This window comes from Leptodactylus fuscus, chromosome 1, assembly GCF_031893055.1.
Source record: "Leptodactylus fuscus isolate aLepFus1 chromosome 1, aLepFus1.hap2, whole genome shotgun sequence".
In the NCBI taxonomy this organism is placed as follows: Eukaryota; Metazoa; Chordata; class Amphibia; order Anura; family Leptodactylidae; genus Leptodactylus; species Leptodactylus fuscus.
In genome coordinates this window covers 259,205,923-259,229,437 of record NC_134265.1, presented here as the reverse complement: position 1 = coordinate 259,229,437, position 23,515 = coordinate 259,205,923, and the positions used below count along the sequence as shown (strand labels likewise).

Below are 23,515 nucleotides of genomic sequence, written 5' to 3'. Positions count from 1 at the left end.
CGTATTGGGTGTCGAAGTTGGACCTGTGGCTTGAACTTGCCCTATATGCCTGTCCTGTCCTGCCGCCAGCGTCCTATCTGAGAGGGTGTTCAGTGCAGCCGGTGGCATCATCACTGACAAGCGCACCCGTCTGTCAGCTGAGAGTGCCGACCGGCTCACTTTGATAAAAATGAACCACCACTGGGTAGAGCCGTCATTTTTGTGCCCACCTCTGTAAAGCACCCCAACATGAAACTCCATGTCTGTACTCAACCTCTCCAATTCCTCCGCATCCTCATACTCATCCACCATAAGCGTTGCACAATTCTGCTAATACTAGGCTCCCTCCACCCTGATTTCCACCAACTCTGCTGGTTAGAGGCTCCCTCCACCATGAATTTGCCCAAACTGGGCTGTTTAGAGGCTCCCTCCACCATGAATTGGTCCAAACTGGGGTTTTTAGAGGCTCCCTCCACCATGAATTGGTCCAAACTGGGCTGTTTAGCGGCTCCCTCCACCATTAATTGGTCCAAACTGGGCTGGTTAGAGGCTCCCTCCACCATGAATTGGTCCAAACTGGGTTTTTTAGAGGCTCCCTCCACCATGAATTTGCCCAAACTGGGCTGTTTAGAGGCTCCCTCCACCATGAATTGGTCCAAACTGGGCTGGTTAGAGGCTCCCTCCACCATGAATTTCCCAAAACTTGGCTGTTTAGAGGCTCCCTCCACCATTAATTGGTCCAAACTGGGCTGGTTAGAGGCTCCCTCCACCATGAATTGGTCCAAACTTGGCTGTTTAGAGGCTCCCTCCACCATTAATTGGTCCAAACTGGGCTGGTTAGAGGCTCCCTCCACCACGAATTTGCCCAAACTGGGCTGTTTAGAGGCTCCCTCCACCATGAATTGGTCCAAACTGGGCTGGTTAGAGGCTCCCTCCACCATGAATTTGCCCACACTGGGCTGGTTAGAGGCTCCCTCCACCATGAATTTCCCAAAACTTGGCTGTTTAGAGGCTCCCTCCACCATTAATTGGTCCAAACTGGGCTGGTTAGAGGCTCCCTCCACCATGAATTGGTCCAAACTGGGCTGGTTAGAGGCTCCCTCCACCATGAATTTGCCCAAACTGGGCTGTTTAGAGGCTCCCTCCACCATGAATTGGTCCAAACTGGGTTTTTTAGAGGCTCCCTCCACCATGAATTGGTCCAAACTGGGCTGGTTAGAGGCTCCCTCCACCATGAATTGGTCCAAACTTGGCTGTTTAGAGGCTCCCTCCACCATTAATTGGTCCAAACTGGGCTGGTTAGAGGCTCCCTCCACCATGAATTTGCCCAAACTGGGCTGTTTAGAGGCTCCCTCCACCATGAATTGGTCCAAACTGGGGTTTTTAGAGGCTCCCTCCACCATGAATTGGTCCAAACTTGGCTGTTTAGAGGCTCCCTCCACCATTAATTGGTCCAAACTGGGCTGGTTAGAGGCTCCCTCCACCATGAATTTGCCCACACTGGACTGTTTAGAGGCTCCCTCCACCATGAATTTCCCAAAACTTGGCTGTTTAGAGGCTCCCTCCACCATTAATTGGTCCAAACTGGGATGGTTAGAGGCTCCCTCCACCATGAATTGGTCCAAACTTGGCTGTTTAGAGGCTCCCTCCACCATTAATTGATTCAAACTGGGCTGGTTAGAGGCTCCCTCCACCATGAATTTGCCCAAACTGGGCTGTTTAGAGGCTCCCTCCACCATGAATTGGTCCAAACTGGGCTGGTTAGAGGCTCCCTCCACCATGAATTTGCCCAAACTGGGCTGTTTAGAGGCTCCCTCCACCATGAATTGGTCCAAACTGGGGTTTTTAGAGGCTCCCTCCACCATGAATTGGTCCAAACTTGGCTGTTTAGAGGCTCCCTCCACCATTAATTGGTCCAAACTGGGCTGTTTAGAGGCTCCCTCCACCATTAATTGGTCCAAACTGGGCTGGTTAGAGGCTCCCTCCACCATGAATTGGTCCAAACTGGGCTGGTTAGAGGCTCCCTCCACCATGAATTTGCCCAAACTGGGCTGTTTAGAGGCTCCCTCCACCATGAATTGGTCCAAACTGGGTTTTTTAGAGGCTCCCTCCACCATGAATTGGTCCAAACTGGGCTGTTTAGAGGCTCCCTCCACCATGAATTTGCCCAAACTGGGCTGGTTAGAGGCTCCCTCCACCATTAATTGGTCCAAACTGGGCTGGTTAGAGGCTCCCTCCACCATGAATTTGCCCAAACTGGGCTGTTTAGAGGCTCCCTCCACCATGAATTGGTCCAAACTGGGGTTTTTAGAGGCTCCCTCCACCATGAATTGGTCCAAACTTGGCTGTTTAGAGGCTCCCTCCACCATTAATTGGTCCAAACTGGGCTGGTTAGATGCTCCCTCCACCATGAATTTGCCCACACTGGGCTGGTTAGAGGCTCCCTCCACCATGAATTGGTCCAAACTGGGCTGGTTAGAGGCTCCCTCCACCATGAATTGGTCCAAACCTGGCTGTTTAGAGGCTCCCTCCACCATTAATTGGTCCAAACTGGGCTGGTTAGAGGCTCCCTCCACCATGAATTTGCCCAAACTGGGCTGTTTAGAGGCTCCCTCCACCATGAATTGGTCCAAACTGGGGTTTTTAGAGGCTCCCTCCACCATGAATTGGTCCAAACTTGGCTGTTTAGAGGCTCCCTCCACCATTAATTGGTCCAAACTGGGCTGGTTAGAGGCTCCCTCCACCATGAATTTGCCCACACTGGGCTGTTTAGAGGCTCCCTCCACCATGAATTTCCCAAAACTTGGCTGTTTAGAGGCTCCCTCCACCATTAATTGATCCAAACTGGGCTGGTTAGAGGCTCCCTCCACCATGAATTTGCCCAAACTGGGCTGTTTAGAGGCTCCCTCCACTATGAATTGGTCCAAACTGGGCTGGTTAGAGGCTCCCTCCACCATGAATTTGCCCAAACTGGGCTGTTTAGAGGCTCCCTCCACCATGAATTGGTCCAAACTGGGGTTTTTAGAGGCTCCCTCCACCATGAATTGGTCCAAACTTGGCTGTTTAGAGGCTCCCTCCACCATTAATTGGTCCAAACTGGGCTGTTTAGAGGCTCCCTCCACCATTAATTGGTCCAAACTGGGCTGGTTAGAGGCTCCCTCCACCATGAATTGGTCCAAACTGGGCTGGTTAGAGGCTCCCTCCACCATGAATTTGCCCAAACTGGGCTGTTTAGAGGCTCCCTCCACCATGAATTGGTCCAAACTGGGTTTTTTAGAGGCTCCCTCCACCATGAATTGGTCCAAACTGGGCTGTTTAGAGGCTCCCTCCACCATGAATTTGCCCAAACTGGGCTGGTTAGAGGCTCCCTCCACCATTAATTGGTCCAAACTGGGCTGGTTAGAGGCTCCCTCCACCATGAATTTGCCCAAACTGGGCTGTTTAGAGGCTCCCTCCACCATGAATTGGTCCAAACTTGGCTGTTTAGAGGCTCCCTCCACCATTAATTGGTCCAAACTGGGCTGGTTAGAGGCTCCCTCCACCATGAATTTGCCCAAACTGGGCTGTTTAGAGGCTCCCTCCACCATGAATTGGTCCAAACTGGGGTTTTTAGAGGCTCCCTCCACCATGAATTGGTCCAAACTTGGCTGTTTAGAGGCTCCCTCCACCATTAATTGGTCCAAACTGGGCTGGTTAGAGGCTCCCTCCACCATGAATTTGCCCACACTGGACTGTTTAGAGGCTCCCTCCACCATGAATTTCCCAAAACTTGGCTGTTTAGAGGCTCCCTCCACCATTAATTGGTCCAAACTGGGATGGTTAGAGGCTCCCTCCACCATGAATTGGTCCAAACTTGGCTGTTTAGAGGCTCCCTCCACCATTAATTGATCCAAACTGGGCTGGTTAGAGGCTCCCTCCACCATGAATTTGCCCAAACTGGGCTGTTTAGAGGCTCCCTCCACCATGAATTGGTCCAAACTGGGCTGGTTAGAGGCTCCCTCCACCATGAATTTGCCCAAACTGGGCTGTTTAGAGGCTCCCTCCACCATGAATTGGTCCAAACTGGGGTTTTTAGAGGCTCCCTCCACCATGAATTGGTCCAAACTTGGCTGTTTAGAGGCTCCCTCCACCATTAATTGGTCCAAACTGGGCTGTTTAGAGGCTCCCTCCACCATTAATTGGTCCAAACTGGGCTGGTTAGAGGCTCCCTCCACCATGAATTGGTCCAAACTGGGCTGGTTAGAGGCTCCCTCCACCATGAATTTGCCCAAACTGGGCTGTTTAGAGGCTCCCTCCACCATGAATTGGTCCAAACTGGGTTTTTTAGAGGCTCCCTCCACCATGAATTGGTCCAAACTGGGCTGTTTAGAGGCTCCCTCCACCATGAATTTGCCCAAACTGGGCTGGTTAGAGGCTCCCTCCACCATTAATTGGTCCAAACTGGGCTGGTTAGAGGCTCCCTCCACCATGAATTTGCCCAAACTGGGCTGTTTAGAGGCTCCCTCCACCATGAATTGGTCCAAACTGGGGTTTTTAGAGGCTCCCTCCACCATGAATTGGTCCAAACTTGGCTGTTTAGAGGCTCCCTCCACCATTAATTGGTCCAAACTGGGCTGGTTAGATGCTCCCTCCACCATGAATTTGCCCACACTGGGCTGGTTAGAGGCTCCCTCCACCATGAATTTCCCAAAACTTGGCTGTTTAGAGGCTCCCTCCACCATTAATTGGTCCAAACTGGACTGGTTAGAGGCTCCCTCCACCATGAATTGGTCCAAACTTGGCTGTTTAGAGGCTCCCTCCACCATTAATTGGTCCAAACTGGGCTGGTTAGAGGCTCCCTCCACCATGAATTTGCCCAAACTGGGCTGTTTAGAGGCTCCCTCCACCATGAATTGGTCCAAACTGGGTTTTTTAGAGGCTCCCTCCACCATGAATTTGCCCACACTGGGCTGGTTAGAGGCTCCCTCCACCATGAATTGGTCCAAACTGGGTTTTTTAGAGGCTCCCTCCACCATGAATTTGCCCACACTGGGCTGGTTAGAGGCTCCCTCCACCATGAATTTCCCAAAACTTGGCTGTTTAGAGGCTCCCTCCACCATTAATTGGTCCAAACTGGGCTGGTTAGAGGCTCCCTCCACCATGATTTGGTCCAAACTTGGCTGTTTAGAGGCTCCCTCCACCATTAATTGGTCCAAACTGGGCTGGTTAGAGGCTCCCTCCACCATGAATTTGCCCAAACTGGGCTGTTTAGAGGCTCCCTCCACCATGAATTGGTCCAAACTGGGGTTTTTAGAGGCTCCCTCCACCATGAATTGGTCCAAACTTGGCTGTTTAGAGGCTCCCTCCACCATTAATTGGTCCAAACTGGGCTGGTTAGAGGCTCCCTCCACCATGAATTGGTCCAAACTGGGTTTTTTAGAGGCTCCCTCCACCATGAATTGGTCCAAACTGGGGTTTTTAGAGGCTCCCTCCACCATGAATTGGTCCAAACTGGGCTGTTTAGCGGCTCCCTCCACCATTAATTGGTCCAAACTGGGCTGGTTAGAGGCTCCCTCCACCATGAATGTGCCCAAACTGGGCTGTTTAGAGGCTCCCTCCACCATGAATTTGCCCAAACTGGGCTGGTTAGAGGCTCCCTCCACCATGAATTGGTCCAAACTGGGGTTTTTAGAGGCTCCCTCCACCATGAATTGGTCCAAACTTGGCTGTTTAGAGGCTCCCTCCACCATTAATTGGTCCAAACTGGGCTGGTTAGAGGCTCCCTCCACCATGAATTGGTCCAAACTTGGCTGTTTAGAGGCTCCCTCCACCATTAATTGGTCCAAACTGGGCTGGTTAGAGGCTCCCTCCACCATGAATTTGCCCAAACTGGGCTGTTTAGAGGCTCCCTCCACCATGAATTGGTCCAAACTGGGTTTTTTAGAGGCTCCCTCCACCATGAATTTGCCCACACTGGGCTGGTTAGAGGCTCCCTCCACCATGAATTGGTCCAAACTGGGGTTTTTAGAGGCTCCCTCCACCATGAATTTGCCCAAACTGGGGTGTTTAGAGGCTCCCTCCACCATGAATTTGCCCAAACTCTGCTGGTTAGAGGCTCAATCCACCCTGATTTTCAAAACAAATGTTGGTGCCAACCTCAACTTACTACAAGGGCCAAATTCACTGCTGGTGACAAGCTCTCCTCACTGCAAGTGCCAAATACACATGTTTCAAGGTGTTTTCCTACTGTCAGAGAGGTGGTATTGAGTGTGTAAAGTGTGTAGTTGTTAGGCTGTGATGTTGGGGTAATAGAGGGTCTTTGGTGTGTTAGATGCCCCCAGACATGCTTCCCCTGCTGTCCCAGTGTCATTCCAGAGGTGTTGGCATCATTTCCTGGGGTGTCATAGTGGACTTGGTGACCCTCCAGACACGGATTTGGGTTTCCCCCTTAACGAGTATCTGTTCCCCATAGACTATAATGGGGTTCGAAACCCGTTCGAACACACGAACATTGAGCGGCTGTTCGAATCGAATTTCGAACCTCGAACATTTTAGTGTTCGCTCATCTCTACTCACAGTGCCTAAGTTAACACTGTCTAACTATTAGTAAATTTGGACTGTTCTCAACTCATGACAATTGCACCTTTTGACATCAAGTGAACAGTCAGTTCTTTGAGTTGATGTGCTAGAGAAAGAAAAATGGGGTGTTATTTGTATTCAGCAGTTAGTAGATAGCAAAAGTGGTCCATGAAAGGACCCTTGACAAACTGACACCAGAGTCTTAAGCACCAAAAGGTCACTGATGTATATAGAGATCGAAAGCTGGCATGTGTGATCTGATTTCATAGACGAGCTGCTCTTAGCAAGCATTGCTGACAGATTTAATGGTAGCTGCAATAAAGAGGTGTTACACACACACAGTGCATTGCAGATTGCTGTGTTTTATCCATAATGTAATGATGCAGTTGTACTGATTCCCCCCCCCCCCCCTCCACTGTGGTGCATTATATGGTATAAACTCTACCCCATCCCAGTTTTGAGTTAGTTAAGCAATAGAGAGGATCAAATAGTGCTGAAGGACCAGTCAGGGCTTGGAGGGATGGGGAACTCCGCAGTGGTGGTGGTAAAGGACCTGTGATTTGATATAAAAAGGTACAGCTCTGCAATGGAGAGGATAAGTGGTTATGAAGGACCTGTAAGATGGCATGACTGGGTGCAACTCTGCAATGGAGAGGATAAGGGGTTATGAAGGACCTGTAATGTGGCATGACTGGGTGCAGCTCTGCAATGGAGAGGATAAGAGGTTATGAAGGACCTGTAATGTGGCATGACTGGGTGCAGCTCTGCAATGGAGAGGATAAGTGGTTATGAAGGACCTGTAATGTGGCATGGCTGGGTGCAGCTCTGCAATGGAGAGGATAAGTGGTTATGAAGGACCTGTAAGATGGCATGACTGGGTGCAACTCTGCAATGGAGAGGATAAGGGGTTATGAAGGACCTGTAAGATGGCATGACTGGGTGCAACTCTGCAATGGAGAGGATAAGGGGTTATGAAGGACCTGTAATGTGGCATGGCTGGGTGCAGCTCTGCAATGGAGAGGATAAGTGGTTATGAAGGACCTGTAAGATGGCATGACTGGGTGCAACTCTGCAATGGAGAGGATAAGGGGTTATGAAGGACCTGTAAGATGGCATGACTGGGTGCAACTCTGCAATGGAGAGGATAAGGGGTTATGAAGGACCTGTAATGTGGCATGACTGGGTGCAGCTCTGCAATGGAGAGGATAAGTGGTTATGAAGGACCTGTAAGATGGCATGACTGGGTGCAACTCTGCAATGGAGAGGATAAGGGGTTATGAAGGACCTGTAAGATGGCATGACTGGGTGCAACTCTGCAATGGAGAGGATAAGGGGTTATGAAGGACCTGTAATGTGGCATGACTGGGTGCAGCTCTGCAATGGAGAGGATAAGAGGTTATGAAGGACCTGTAACATGGCATGACTGGGTGCAGCTCTGCAATGGAGAGGATAAGTGGCTATGAAGGACCTGTAATGTGGCATGGCTGGGTGCAGTACAGCAGTGGAGAAAGCAAATGGTGGTGAAGGACCTTTGTTATTGTTGATGTGACATGAGGAAGTAGAGCTCATCTGTAAAGTTGTGATGAAGTGACATGAAGACGCGGAGCTTAGCAGTGGAGAGTACAAGCAATGGCTGAAGCAGATTTCATGATCATGTGACATGAGGGGGTGGAGCTCATGTGCTTTACGTAGAGGACAAAATGGAGGCAATCTGGTAGTCAGGGAATGCTGGAGGCTGTAGTTCTCCCCTTAAACTCACTCCCTATAATCTGGGAGTTGTAGTTCTCATACATAATACATATATAATATGTATATATGCATAACATTTTTATTGACATCATGCTGATGACCAAGTGCATGTGCAACATTTACCTGCAGAAATGATGATGCCAGGATTCACTTTGGGAAGAGAACAAGCTAGCAGAAGCAATGCTCTAGAAAGTGTTCTTCCAGGAAATATATTTTTTTTGGCATTGACAGCAACCCACTGAAGACAATCCGGAGTATGGGAGTAGTCATTGTCACATATCACAACCCATATTCACCTCAATGACAGGAATGTTGATGACTGATCAAGACATGGTGAACACCAGGACAATGTGGATACAGATGGAAAAGGAAACCTCCACCGCTTCCAAACAATACATCTTCCACTTTATTGATATAGTAAAAATACAATAAATGGGGAGTGAAGAGGAGTATCTGCTGCCGACATGCTTCAGATGGAATTCCCATCCTTGGTCATAGCGTTGTCTGTAATTGCCTAATAATTATCACAGTAACACTTGTGACAGTAACTAGGAACTCCCAACTGTCTTGTCCCAGCTGTCTCGTGAGTATTTTGGGGTGGAGGTAGCTTTTCCCCCTGGGTGCTTCTCACTGAGCCTAGTGGTAGTAGTTGAAAGGGCCCTCGGTGGTAAAACAGGTAATACATTTACTGAAGCAACAGCAACCTGCTAACTTTAGACTCAACTGAAGTCTCTTTGAGTCTCCCCTTACCCAGAAAACCATAGACTGGATCATGGCCTCATACACCAGAAGAAACATCCCAAATACAAGGGATTATTAGATAATAACATGAACTATGTACAATGCAAAGTATACATGAATCACACAATACACTTATCATTCAACAGTGTCCCTGGGATGCTGCAGATGTTGATGTTACTTTGCCATGTACACCAACATTTTGCGATATAGGCTACCGGGAAGTATGAGGCAACCCCAAAGGTCCTTCTGTCACATATAATATACCACTATTCTAAATGGCACAAAGTTGATTGGGCCCTACTAGAGATTTTGTATTGGGACCCAGGAGCTTCAAGCTACGCATCTGATTGCACACTAAGTGCTGTGCAACCCTTCATGGCAGCAATATTCCTCTATGGCAGAGGACTCTTTCAGCAGGATAATGTACAGTGCAAAAAAATGTTCAGAAATGGTTTGAAAAACACAACAAAAATTTCAAAGTTTTACTTGACCTTCAACTTTCCTAGATCGTAATCCAGTTGAACATCTGTGGGATTTGCTGGGAAAAAAACAAGTGTAGTCCATGGTGGCCCATTTTGCAGTTTACAAGATTTTAAAGAATATTCCCACAACAACAATTATATTTAATACAAAAGAACTTTGCAAAATATCATTGTCACCCATTGAAAGTAATAGGCCAAACTGTGTGTCACTAGAAAAAGCCCAATGAAATTCTCCTGCCACAGTATGAGCAATGCAGCTACTAGATACATCCATCTTCATCCAGGTCAAGCATGCTCAGTTTCTCTTATTTTCTTTGCTATGGCTGTTTATTAGATCAGTGCTATCCATTCACACGGAGTAACATGCCACGTGACCTGGCACGTATACGCCATGTGAGATTATTATTATTATTATTTATTTATATAGCACCATTAATTCCATGGTGCTTTACATTTGGGATTTTGCGGGCCATATAAGCTCCCATTGATTTCAATGGGAGCGTGGATCGTAAACGCCGCATTATTTTGCAGCCGTGATTTTGCAGTGTGAAAGCACCCTTCTACAGTACTTGCAAATTAGATTCTGGCTAACCCCCAAATATCCGCAGCAGACATGCTGCCATTTCAAAAACAGTTGCGTTTTTAAGTCGTAATTTTTTGAAGGAGAAAGACTTTTTGGCTGCAGTTTGCTACATGGGGCTTAGGCTGTAGCCACGCATAGCGGAAATGTAACTTTTTTTGCTGTAAATTTTTCTGAGTTTTTTTGCTATACAAGTAATGGTAAATATATAGCAAGTACTTTTACAGTACTTCTATATTCTGTTCAATTCCCTCCTGGTTTTGGCTCAAAAAATGCAGCAAAATCTACAACAAAAAAGGTGCGTTTTCGCAACGTGGGGCCCCAGCCTTAACCCTTAAGTACTATCATTGTTTCTATCATAATGATATGTCTATGGTAGTGGTGTCTGATAGACACCATGATAGTACTTAAGGGTTAAAGGCTTCACAGATTACGAAGCATAGTTTCATACATTTGTACAATCGTTTTAATGGTATTGCAGCTCCACCCATTCACTTGAATAGGACTGAGTTGTGAACAGGGCATAGGATAGGTCATCAGTTGAAAATCAGCTGGGGTCTGACACCTGGCAAGCCCATGGATCAGCTGTTTGAGCTCTTCTTTATGCTTCGTTGACACTTGCACCCGGTGTTTGGTGTTTGCATTCCGCCAGGTTTCCGTCTTCAGCCCCGGCGAAACTGGACAGGGGACAGAAACCCAGCAGTCAGCTTTAAAACCCATTCACTTGAATGGGTTTGTAAAGGTGACCGCCCATGTCCGCCTGTGGCCTGTCCACGGGGAAACCGTTTTTTTTTTTTTAGCATGTCCGCCTTTGTGTTTGGCTAAAAAAAAAACGGCTTCCCTGCAAACAGGCTGCAGGCGGACACGATCGGTCACCTTTACAAACCCATTTAAGTAAATGGGTTTTAAAACTGGCTGACGGGTTTACGTCCCCTGTCCAGTTTCGCTGGGGCTGAAGACGAAAACCAGGCGGAATGCAAACACCAAACACTGGCAGAAACAACCTGGCAGAATGTACACACCGGACACCGAGTGCAAGTGTGAATGAAGCCTGCCTTTTTTTTGTTACAGATTTGGCTGCATTTATTGAGCCAATTCCAGGAGTAGATTGAGCAAAAGGGAGAGCTATACAAGCTTCCGATAGATTTGCCATTTCTTCTGTAGCCATTCCTTCTGGGTTTGGCTCAGAAAATCTACAACAAAAATGCAGCTATTTTGCAATATGATGCAATATGATGTCTTAAAGATCTGCTACTAGCATCTTGGTACCAGATACCATAGAACACCTTTAGAAATTTGAAGTACGTGACTTATTAGGTCAAAGCTGTTTTGGAGGCACAGGGGACTACCTATTATAAGGGAAGTTGTTTCATCACTATTGTTTGACATTATAAAAAACAGAAAATTTATCAGAAAATGTCTGACATTGTCAGTGTTATAAATGAATATTATTGATGAAAATGGCTTATTGATTGAATATTATGTGATCTACATTACCCTTTTTGGAAACCATAAATTCTGCATATGAAAGGGGTTGTTCAGATTTTTTTTTTTTAACTTACTTGCTGAAGAGGTTTTTAGATACGCTACTAACAGGTTCCAGGTCATGTGACTGGAACCAGCACCTGGCCCTCGGGTTGCTCTGCCTCCTCTTTCCTATCTCATTTTCCTCACTACCAGTGAACAAGGGAGAGGCAGGAAGAGGTAGAGCGGTCTAGGGGTTGGCTGCCGGTTCCCATCACATGACTTAGAGCTGGAGTCAGCACAGAAACTCTAGGTTCAGACTCTAAAAACCCCTGGAACAGGATATTTTTTTAGAAAAGACTTTCTTATCCTAAATTATCATGTTTTAAAGCAAATTCATCACCATAAACCCTTGTGATATGTAGGTAACATGGTTTACAATTATCACACTTTTTAAGGGAGCAAATACACTGCCAATTTTGTGACTAGTTGAGTATCTGGAGCATCAGCATTGTTGTTCTGGGAATTGAAGTCTATCCCTTGTGTCAAACTGTCAAGATATTTGCAAAAATGGTGCGAGCCACTCCCAGCACAGAACAGCACAAATAGACTGTAACTAGGCTAGAAGGAGACGTGTGAGTCCCAATGCACAAGTGAGAAAAAAAACACATCAGGGGTTTTAGAAACAGCCTGCAGCATTAATAAATAAGTAACTTAAAAAAACTAGTCTCATCCTTAACAGCTAAAAGACAGCTTCCAGTCTACGCCTGCCTTCAGGGAAAGAAAACTCATTTCTGTGATTATATGATAAAAGGAAAAAAATACAATTGGTTAAAAAACAGATACATTGGACAGAAGATGATTGGAGATAAGTACCAAGTATGGTGAAGGAAATATGATAGTCAGGGTTTGCTTTTGGGCTGGCAAACTGAGAAATTGCCATAGGGTAAAAGGAATTCTCAACAAGATAGGCAGTCACATCATTTGCAACACTATGTCATTCCATCTGGACAGCATGATTGGAGCCCATTACATCCTACAATAAGACAGTGATCCAAACTAGTGCTCCTATATACTGGGTAAGGGCCCCTTCACACCACGGATACGCTGCCTGATTCTGAACGTTAAAACACGTTCAGAATCAGCGCGTATAAAGCACATCCCATTGAAATGAATGGGCTGCTTTTTACTCTACGAGCGCTCCCATTGAAGTGAATGGGAAGCACTCACGTGTACGGCTCGGACTGAGCCGAGCGCCGGGCCCCTTCACACGGCGAGCCATACACGTGAGCGCTTCCCATTTACTTCAATGGGAGCGCTCGTAGAGTAAAAAGCAGCCCAGTGGGGCCACATGGTGGCTCAGTGGTTAGCACTGCAGCCTTGCAGCACTGGAGTCCTGGTGTTCAAATCCCACCAAGGGCATAAAACCATCTGCAAGGAGTTTGTATGTTCTCCCCGTGTTTGCATGGATTTCCATCCCATATTCCAAAAAGACATACTGATAGGAAAAAAAAAATGTACATTGTGAGCTCTATGTGGGGCTCACAATCTACATTTAAAAAAAAAAATAAAAAAAATAAAAAGCAGCCCATTCATTTCAATGGGGAGCACTTGTATGCCGGCTCCCATTGAAATGAATGGGATCTGCTTTATATGCGCTGATTCTGACCGTTTTTTAACATTCAGAATCAGGCAGCGTATCCGTAGTGTGAAGGGGCCCTAAGGCTTATTTAGGAGAGAAGCAGCTGGAATTCGGTCTGTAATAGATTGGTCACAATTCTGTTGAGATTGTGAGATGGTTTAACTGTATGGCTGAAGAAAGTCAAGAAAGTATTCAACAAGGGAATCTAACTTATGAAGGGATCCTTTTTTTTTTTTTTTTTTTTTTTTTTGTAAATTTTATTGAAAGATTATCCATAACAAAATATACAAAGATCAAACAAAAGAGAGATGGGGAGAAAAGGCTGACTGCCAGGTCCCCGATCAAACAGAAATCAATCATCTACAGTATAGTACAGACCAAAAGTTTGGACACTCCTTCTCATTCAAAGAGTTTTCTGTATTTTCATGACTATGAAAATTGTAGATTCACACTGAAGGCATCAAAACTATAAAATAACACATGTGGAATTATATACTTAACAAAAAATTGTGAAACAATTGAAAATACACTCACCGGCCACTTTATTAGGTACACCATGCTAGTAACGGGTTGGACCCCCTTTTGCCTTCAGAACTGCCTCAATTCTTCGTGGCATAGATTCAACAGGGTGCTGGAAGCATTCCTCAGAGATTTTGGTCCATATTGACATGATGGCATCACACAGTTGCCGCAGATTTGTCGGCTGCACATCCATGATGCGAATCTCCCGTTCCACCACATCCCAAAGATGCTCTATTGGATTGAGATCTGGTGACTGTGGAGGCCATTGGAGTACAGTGAACTCATTGTCATGTTCAAGAAACCAGTCTGAGATGATTCCAGCTTTATGACATGGCATTGCATTATCCTGCTGAAAGTAGCCATCAGATGTTGGGTACATTGTGGTCATAAAGGGATGGACATGGTCAGCAACAATACTCAGGTAGGCTTTGGCGTTGCAACGATGCTCAATTGGTACCAAGGGGCCCAAAGAGTGCCAAGAAAATATTCCCCACACCATGACACCACCACCACCAGCCTGAACCGTTGATACAAGGCAGGATGGATCCATGCTTTCATGTTGTTGACGCCAAATTCTGACCCTACCATCCGAATGTCGCAGCAGAAATCGAGACTCATCAGACCAGGCAACGTTTTTCCAATCTTCAATTGTCCAATTTCGATGAGCTTGTGCAAATTGTAGCCTCAGTTTCCTGTTCTTAGCTGAAAGGAGTGGCACCCGGTGTGGTCTTCTGCTGCTGTAGCCCATCTGCCTCAAAGTTCGATGTACTGTGCGTTCAGAGATGCTCTTCTGGCTACCTTGGTTGTAACGGGTGGCTATTTGAGTCACTGTTGCCTTTCTATCAGCTCGAACCAGTCTGGCCATTCTCCTCTGACCTCTGGCATCAACAACGCATTTCCGCCCACAGAACTGCCGCTCACTGGATGTTTTTTCTTTTTCGGACCATTCTCTGTAAACCCTAGAGATGGTTGTGCGTGAAAATCCCAGTAGATCAGCAGTTTCTGAAATACTCAGACCAGCCCTTCTGGCACCAACAACCATGCCACGTTCAAAGGCACTCAAATCACCTTTCTTCCCCATACTGATGCTCGGTTTGAATTGCAGGAGATTGTCTTGACCATGTCTACATGCCTAAATGCACTGAGTTGCCGCCATGTGATTGGCTGATTAGAAATTAAGTGTTAACGAGCAGTTGTACAGGTGTACCTAATAAAGTGGCCGGTGAGTGTATGTCTTATATTCTTGATTTTTCTTTGATTCCTGCTTTTTGCTTTGATTCCTGCTTTGCACGCTCTTGGCATTCTCTTGATGAGATTCAAGAGGCAGTCACCGGAAATGGTTTTCACTTCACAGGTGTGCCCTGTCAGGTTTAATAAGTGGGATTTCTTGCCTTATAAATGGGGTTGGGACCATCAGTTGTGTTGAGCAGAAGTCAGGTGGATACGCAGCTGATAGTCCAACTGAATAGACTGTTAGAATTTGTATTATGGCAAGAAAAAAGCAGCTAAGTAAAGAACGAGTGGCCATCATTACTTTAAGAAATGAAGGTCAGTCAGTCCGAAAAATTGGGAAAACTTTGAAAGCGTCCTCAAGTGCAGTTGCAAAAACCATCAAGCGCTACAAAGAAACTGGCTCACATGAGGACCACCCCAGGAAAGTTAAACCAAGAGTCACCTCTGCTGCGGAGGATAAGTTCATCCGAGTCACCAACCTCAGAAATCGCAGGTTAACAGCAGCTCAGATTAGAGACCAGGTCAATGCCACACAGAGTTCTAGCAGCAGACACATCTCTACAACAACTGTTAAGAGGAGACTTTGTGCAGCAGGCCTTCATGGTAAAATAGCTGCTAGAAAACCACTGCTAAGGACAGGCAACAAGCAGAAGGGACTTGATTGGGCTAAAGAACACAAGGAATGGACATTAGACCAGTGGACATCTGTGCTTTGGTCTGAGGTTCCAACCACTGTGTCTTTGTGCAACGCAGAAAAGGTGAATGGATGAACTCTACATGCATGGTTCCCACCGTGAAGCATGGAGAAGGAGGGGTGATGGTGCTTTGCTGCTGTCACTGCTGGGGATTTATTCAACATTGAAGGCATACTGAACCAGCATGGCTACCACAGCATCTTGCAGTGGCATGCTATTCAATCCGGTTTGCGTTTAGCTGGACAATCATTTATTTTTCAACAGGACAATGACCCCAAACACACCTCCAGGCTGTGTAAGGGCTATTTGGCCAAGAATGTAGAGTGAAGGCAAAAGGGCCAACAAGTGCTAAGCATCTCTGGGAACTCCATTTCAGGTGACTATCTCTTGAAGCTCATCAAGAGAATGCCAAGAGTGTGCAAAGCAGTAATCAAAGCAGTGTGAATCTACAATTGTCATACTCATGAAAATACAGAAAACTCTTTGAATGAGAAGGTGTGTCCAAACTTTTGGTCTGTACTGTACATGAAACACTTAGACCAAACTAAAAAAAAGAAAATACGAGAGGTGAGAACAACCACAAAGAACAAGGGAAAAACAAAGGGGAGGAAAGGGAAAAGAGAAAAATGGGAGAACCAGGATCAGAGACCAGGCAGAATACAGTACGCATCCCAGGGGGACCAGATAGAATGGAAAGCATCCAGAGTATTATTAAGGCTAACAGTCAAGAACTCAAGGCTTTGCACATCATTCGATCCAAGAGCTCAAGACCAGAGGGAAGGTTCACACCTGGAGGCCTTGCTATGAAGGAATCCTTAAGATGCCTGGGGTGAAATGTTAGCATATAAAACTTCTCAATTAGTTTTAAATTTTTTAAGTAGTATAACAAGTTTGGAATGTCTAGAATAATACTGACCTGCAGAATAAATTTAACATGTAGGGTGAACACCCTAACAACAAAACCCAAAGAAAAAATGGAAGAATTGCAGTTCTCGTTTTCTCCTACAGATATTTTTTTTTTACTGTTCTGCACTACATTCACTTTTTTCTGTTAGAAAACTCAATTTGCCTAGCAAAAAACAAGCCCTCAAAAAATAAAAATATGGTTTTTAAAAATGGAAATACTCAAACAAAAATTGTCCCAGTCCTAAAAAGGTTAAAAACAGTCTTTTTAGTCAGAAATTATTATGGCTAGCAATTCCTTGTCTTGATTGTATTTTCCATTAAATTCCATAAAGCTGTGGCCGAATAAATATATCAGCTTTAATGAAAATGAAATGACTTTCAAAGTGTTTTCAAAGGGTTATGCGGTAAAATCCAAACAAATATATTATACTATATATTTTATGATATAATCTTTACAATCTCATATCACTAATCTGAAATGAAGTGATAGCCTTGGTAATCTCTGCTGACAGAGTCTTTAGGTCAGTAGCATAGGGTGAAAAGACAGTTTACATTGTATCAATAAGATGTCAGCAATGTATGTAACAAAAAAAAAAAACGAAAATGCATCAGAATGGTAACTAGCTTTTATCTGTTTTTCTTTTCATGGCAGGGACATAATTGGATTCCTAAAATAATGTCACATAAAATATCTAAAACATAAGTTATTCTGACTTTGATAGAATTACAGCTTTTACTGTCTCTTCTCAGGTACATGGATTTCTTCCCAGTCCCATCAAATATAACCACTGATTTCCTGTTTGAAAAAAGTGCCAACTATTTCCATTCTGAAGACGCTCCGAAACGCGCTGCTGCTTTAATCCCAAAGGCGAAAATTATCACAATTCTCATAGACCCCTCAGATCGCGCATATTCCTGGTACCAAGTGAGTAATTCCCCTATATACAGAGTGCATTATACAAGCTAATTATCATTCTTGTGGGCGACTTATCATTTTCCCTTTTGTACTCACCTTTTTTTTTCTATTTCTAACATTTCAACAATTCTCTTTTACAAATACACGCATAACTCATATGGGATTTTATGTTTGTACGTTTCTAAGACAGCACAATGTTCTGTCTGAGTATTCCTAACAAATAGGCAGAAACACATGCCAGAATGCAGATTACATAATACTGTCTCCTGTTCTCACCACTAAGGGCTCGTTCAAATCTGCGTTGGTAATCCATTCGGGGGAGTCCGCATGGGGACCCACCCAAAAGAACTACTGAACGCATTGGCAAGCGGTGTGCAGTGAAAGCACACGGCCCCCTTAGACTATAATGGGGTCGCATGCTTTCCGCACAGTCTCTGCATGAGTCATGCGGACAGGAAAGTAGATTGTAAACTACTTTTCTGTCCGCATGTTCTGTGCAGAGACTATGCGGAAAGCACACGGACCCCATTATAGTCTATGGGGTCCGTGTGCTTTCACTGCACACCGCTTGTCAATGTGTTCAGTAGTCCGTTCGGGGTTGTCCCCATGCAGACTACCCCGAACAGATTACCAACGCAGAAGTGAACAAGGCTTAAGCCTGACCATACAACATTTTCTTGAACCCCCATACACATGCATGCTAAGCTAGTCTGAGAATGAATGTGTTTTAAATGGGGAATAAGCAGCTGGCAGACATTTTTGGTCTCAGCTTATCTTTTCTGAAAGTTGTCATCAGGACTGTGGAAACAGTAAGCCAAACTTCTGTCTCTGACATCTCTGACTTTTCACTCCATATACAACTACAACTCTGATTCTGACTCCAACTCCTTCATCAAGCTGATTTTTTTTTTTAAATAAATAAAAAACTTACACTGATAGGACATAACATACAGTTTCCACCCTGCAAGGCTAACTTAAGACAAGTGTGCCTATTAATATTTCTTAACTTTCCAAATCCCTATATAAGTAAATATGTAACAAGTTTTGCATTCATTACATTGATTTTAATATTTAATATTAATCATTTTAAATAAAAAATTAAACCAGAATATTTTTATAAAAATACATATTGTGTAGAACATAATGGGCAAATTTAGCAATATTGTTATAAGGTACATTAGTTTATGACATGGTGAAAAGTGAAATATTGTACAAATCTCAACAATCACAATATAATAAATTTGGCACAGCATAGTCCATACAGAAGTGAGTTGCTTTTGTTCCTTTTGCCACCTCCTGGCTGCATACAGTACTGCACCAGACTACAGGCGATCTTTGTTAATAAATTTGGAGAATTTTAGACTGTAACTACTATCAGTTATGTCATTCAAGACTGCAAAAGAGCCTAAAACATTTGGTATATGTCACATTTTACACAATTGGGGTAGTTAGATTGCTTGGGGTCCGCCCAAAAAAATGCAGGACTTTTTTCTCCGCCTTTTTAAACGGATTTGAGGATGGAAACCCCAAACATAAAGTGGGTGCAAGTGTGAACATAGCCTTAAAGACTTGATACTAGTTAGAGCGGCTACTGAAGTAAGACAGTAGGTTGCCGAAATCTTGCCAAATAGTAACATGTATTCTGGTTTGCAAGTTTTTTATTGTTGAATCTATAAACACAACAGTATTAAAGGATGGAACAGCTCATCACCCTATTGTTACGTTCAGCCATGACACCTATGTTTCCACAATAGAGTTATCACAGACTACTGTGAATGCAGAAAGAAAATGTAATAAACCTTTAACATTGCATCATAATAAATTTGGTGACATCAAACACTTCTGCCATTTAGTAGTGAAATTAGTTTCAACCTAGAATGCTTCCACATCCATTCCATATACAAAAGTCATTACATTTCAGGAGATAGGAACAAATCCACTGGCATAATAATTCAGGTCTGAGTGTACTTAAGAGGAGCCGTTGTGTTGGTGTCATTTTATAAAGAGCTGGAATACAGAGAGAGCCCATAACAATGGGGAAATATATAATCAAGTCAAGTGCAGGAGAAAGCAAGGAAGGAAAATTCCGATTGCAAAAATCATTTCTAGTGAAAGAATAAGATGTAGCGATATGGATAAGCAGGTGAACACAGATCACAACTGGGCTATACATAGTAGAAACTGCAAAAATGTTAATTGTGTTCTTATTGTATCCAGCGTAATATTTTTTGTATTTCTATATTCCTTAAATTGGAATTCAGAAACAAATACTACAGAATATATATTTGGTATTGTATTGCAGTGTTCAAATATTTCTCCATCACTTGTTAAAACTGCTAAACTCTAGGTCTTAAATACCACTTATATTAAAGGGATATTATCTAGGTGGTTATATACCACTTAAATTAAAGGGATATTATCTAGGTGGTTATATACCACTTATATTAAAGGGATATTATCTAGGTGGTTATATACCACTTAAATTAAAGGGATATTATCTAGGTGGTTATATACCACTTATATTAAAGGGATATTATCTAGGTGGTTATATACCACTTATATTAAAGGGATAATCTCATCTCCTGGGTTATATTTAAAGTAATGGTTTAAATTAGCTGAAAAATTTACCAAAAGGGGTTATTCTCACGTCCGCATTTCACGTAGTTTGCCATTGGCATTTTTTTGTGGACAGCATACATATTTCATGTATTCATTAAGTCATTAATATATACATTTATTTTTTTTTAATAAACAACTGACACTGTTTCAGTCTTTTTTCACTGATATGGATGCATCATGTATGCATCCCATCAATGAAAGTCTATAGGTCTGTGAAAAAAATGGTCGCCATATGTGTGTCATCAGTTTTTACAGACCCAAAGACATAGTAAGTATAGCAAAAAGGAAAAAAAGGTTGATCTGTTTCCCACAGATGTGAAAAACAGGTCAACCACAGACAGCGTACAACCTGCAATGTACACTCACCGGCCACTTTATTAGGTACACCTGTCCAACTGCTCGTTAACACTTAATTTCTAATCAGCCAATCACATGGCGGCAACTCAGTGCATTTAGGCATGTAGACATGGTCAAGACAATCTCCTGCAGTTCAAACCGAGCATCAGTATAGGGAAGAAAGGTGATTTGAGTGCCTTTGAACGTGGCATGGTTGTTGGTGCCAGAAGGGCTGGTCTGAGTATTTCAGAAACTGCTGATCTACTGGGATTTTCACGCACAACCATCTCTAGGGTTTACAGAGAATGGTCCGAAAAAGAAAAAAACATCCAGTGAGCGGCAGTTCTGTGGGCGGAAATGCGTTGTTGATGCCAAAGGTCAGAGGAGAATGGCCAGACTGGTTCGAGCTGATAGAAAGGCAACAGTGACTCAAATAGCCACCCGTTACAACCAAGGTAGCCAGAAGAGCATCTCTGAACGCACAGTACGTCGAACTTTGAGGCAGATGGGCTACAGCAGCAGAAGACCACACCGGGTGCCACTCCTTTCAGCTAAGAACAGGAAACTGAGGCTACAATTTGCACAAGCTCATCGAAATTGGACAATTGAAGATTGGAAAAACGTTGCCTGGTCTGATGAGTCTCGATTTCTGCTGCGACATTCGGATGGTAGGGTCAGAATTTGGCATCAACAACATGAAAGCATGGATCCATCCTGCCTTGTATCGGTAACGGTTCAGGCTGGTGGTGGTGGTGTCATGGTGTGGGGAATATTTTCTTGGCACTCTTTGGGCCCCTTGGTACCAATTGAGCATCGTTGCAACGCCAAAGCCTACCTGAGTATTGTTGCTGACCATGTCCATCCCTTTATGACCACAATGTACCCAACATCTGATGGCTACTTTCAGCAGGATAATGCACCATGTCATAAAGCTGGAATCATCTCAGACTGGTTTCTTGAACATGACAATGAGTTCACTGTACTCCAATGGCCTCCACAGTCACCAGATCTCAATCCAATAGAGCATCTTTGGGATGTGGTGGAACGGGAGATTCGCATCATGGATGTGCAGCCGACAAATCTGTGGCAACTGTGTGATGCCATCATGTCAATATGGACCAAAATCTCTGAGGAATGCTTCCAGCACCTTGTTGAATCTATGCCACGAAGAATTGAGGCAGTTCTGAAGGCAAAAGGGGGTCCAACCCGTTACTAACATGGTGTACCTAATAAAGTGGCCGGTGAGTGTATATCATCCATCACAAGTCCACAAAGTGCAGACTGTATCTACACTGCTCCATCTGGCAGATACTGCTGACTATGTCTCCTTAGTGTTTACAGCTTGTTGTCTAGGTTTCAGACCACCTCTGCTATCTAGCAGCAAAGGCCACCAGGTAGCTAATGTCCCTGTTCTAAACCATCTCATTTCATTGTAATTGATGACAAATCGAGCTTTCTGTCAGCTCTGCAAAGTACATTTAGCTGCTGAGCCCTGATAAGGGATAGAACAGTGCTGAGTTACTACTTGTATCTCTGTATGTAAATCCAGTGAGTAAGAACTGTTTTGGACCACAGTGCTGACCTGACTTGTCCATCACACAGGCTAAGCCCACAAGCCAACTTGTCACTCAAACCAGGAAGTGTAGGGGAGAGGAGACAGAAGAATGGGTGAAGCCTTTAGATGGGGAAACCCCTTTAACACCCTTAATGCACAAGGAAATATTTAATGTTATGTTATGATATGAACAGTATTGTCATGGAATGCATTGTGTAAATGTTCTGTGGTATTCATTTATGTGAAAAGCTGTGCCCATATGATCAGCAACATGAGCCCTGAAGTAACTGACAGTCGAGCTCCCAAAGTAATGGCTGATCCAAGTGGTTTACCTCTGCTTATACTTTGGTGCCCACACATCATAATCATAAGGTGAAATTAGGTTACCATGTCAGCCACATCCTAACAAAGGTCTGTCATACGATATGGATAGTGGATTATGGATTATGTATTTCAAGTCATTCCAGAGGATCCCATTCAAAAGTTCCCCTTTATGATGGAAATTTTACAACAATATGCTTTGTGTAGCTGCAAATAAGATTTATAGTGTTGAGGATTTATAAGATTTATAGTGTTGAGGAATAACTATAGACTATTTTTCTCTGTATTAGTTTCTCAATATTTCTTTGATGCTTTACATGCAAACTCTTTCTCAGGTCATGGCAGAGCATCCCAATAGGGTTAAGGTTAGGACTCTCACTTCGACATTCTAAGACATGAATCTTCTTCTTCAACCATTCTTTATTTAATTTAAATGTGTGATTTGGGTCTTTGTCTTTGTGCATTACTCAACATCTCTCTTTAGCATAAAGTGTATCTAAACTTTCGCACTCAGTATTTGTGTCATTAATACATTTTGTGATATACTTTACTAACAATTTTTGTATACTTTCTGTGAAATCCTGCATTATTTCACTCTTTTCCTTGTTGCTGTATTGAGAGCTGTTTCTTCCTCTCACTGAATGTTACTGTGTATGGTGTACCGGAGTACCAGGCTGCGTAATATGTAGAGAAAATAAGGGGAGGGGTTTGCCACTTCAATCCGTTATATCTTGGACATTATAAAACATACAAACTTGCTTTTATGGAAATTCTCTTTTTTATGTGACATGAAGGTTATAATGCTATTTACTATTTGAAAACACAGTTGGGATTGGGATTTTTATATGATATATATTATCCAGTTGCATACAAATATCCTAATCCTGACTGTGTTTTCATACAGTGATATATCTCGGAATAATTTAGATGGCACTGAAGCAAAGAGAATCAAAGAAGAAAATCTCCTCTTTCATATGACACCAAAACATGTTTCTATGTTTTATAATTTATACGTTTTAACTGGGAAAAAAATGCAGGATTTCACAAAAAGGATCCAAGATTTGTTACTAAAGTATCTTACAAAATTTATTTATGACACAAATACTGCCAGAAAAATCAAAAGTAGTCTGAAAGTTTAGTTCCACTTTAAGGTTGTTTATGTTACATTCTTACCTTGAAACATGATGTTCCATGCACCATGCTTCTAGGTGGGGTGA

The 23,515-nt window shown here is 43.8% G+C and overlaps 1 protein-coding gene across 1 annotated transcript in view; it reads left to right on the top strand.

Moving 5' to 3' along the window:
• LOC142217786 (bifunctional heparan sulfate N-deacetylase/N-sulfotransferase 3-like) overlaps positions 1-23,515 on the top strand; it is a 320,369-nt gene that overhangs the window by 264,560 nt on the left and 32,294 nt on the right. The window contains exon 10 of the mRNA XM_075286112.1: positions 17,302-17,476. Coding sequence (XP_075142213.1) covers positions 17,302-17,476 — 175 coding nt within the window. The remainder of the gene's footprint in view (positions 1-17,301; positions 17,477-23,515) is intronic.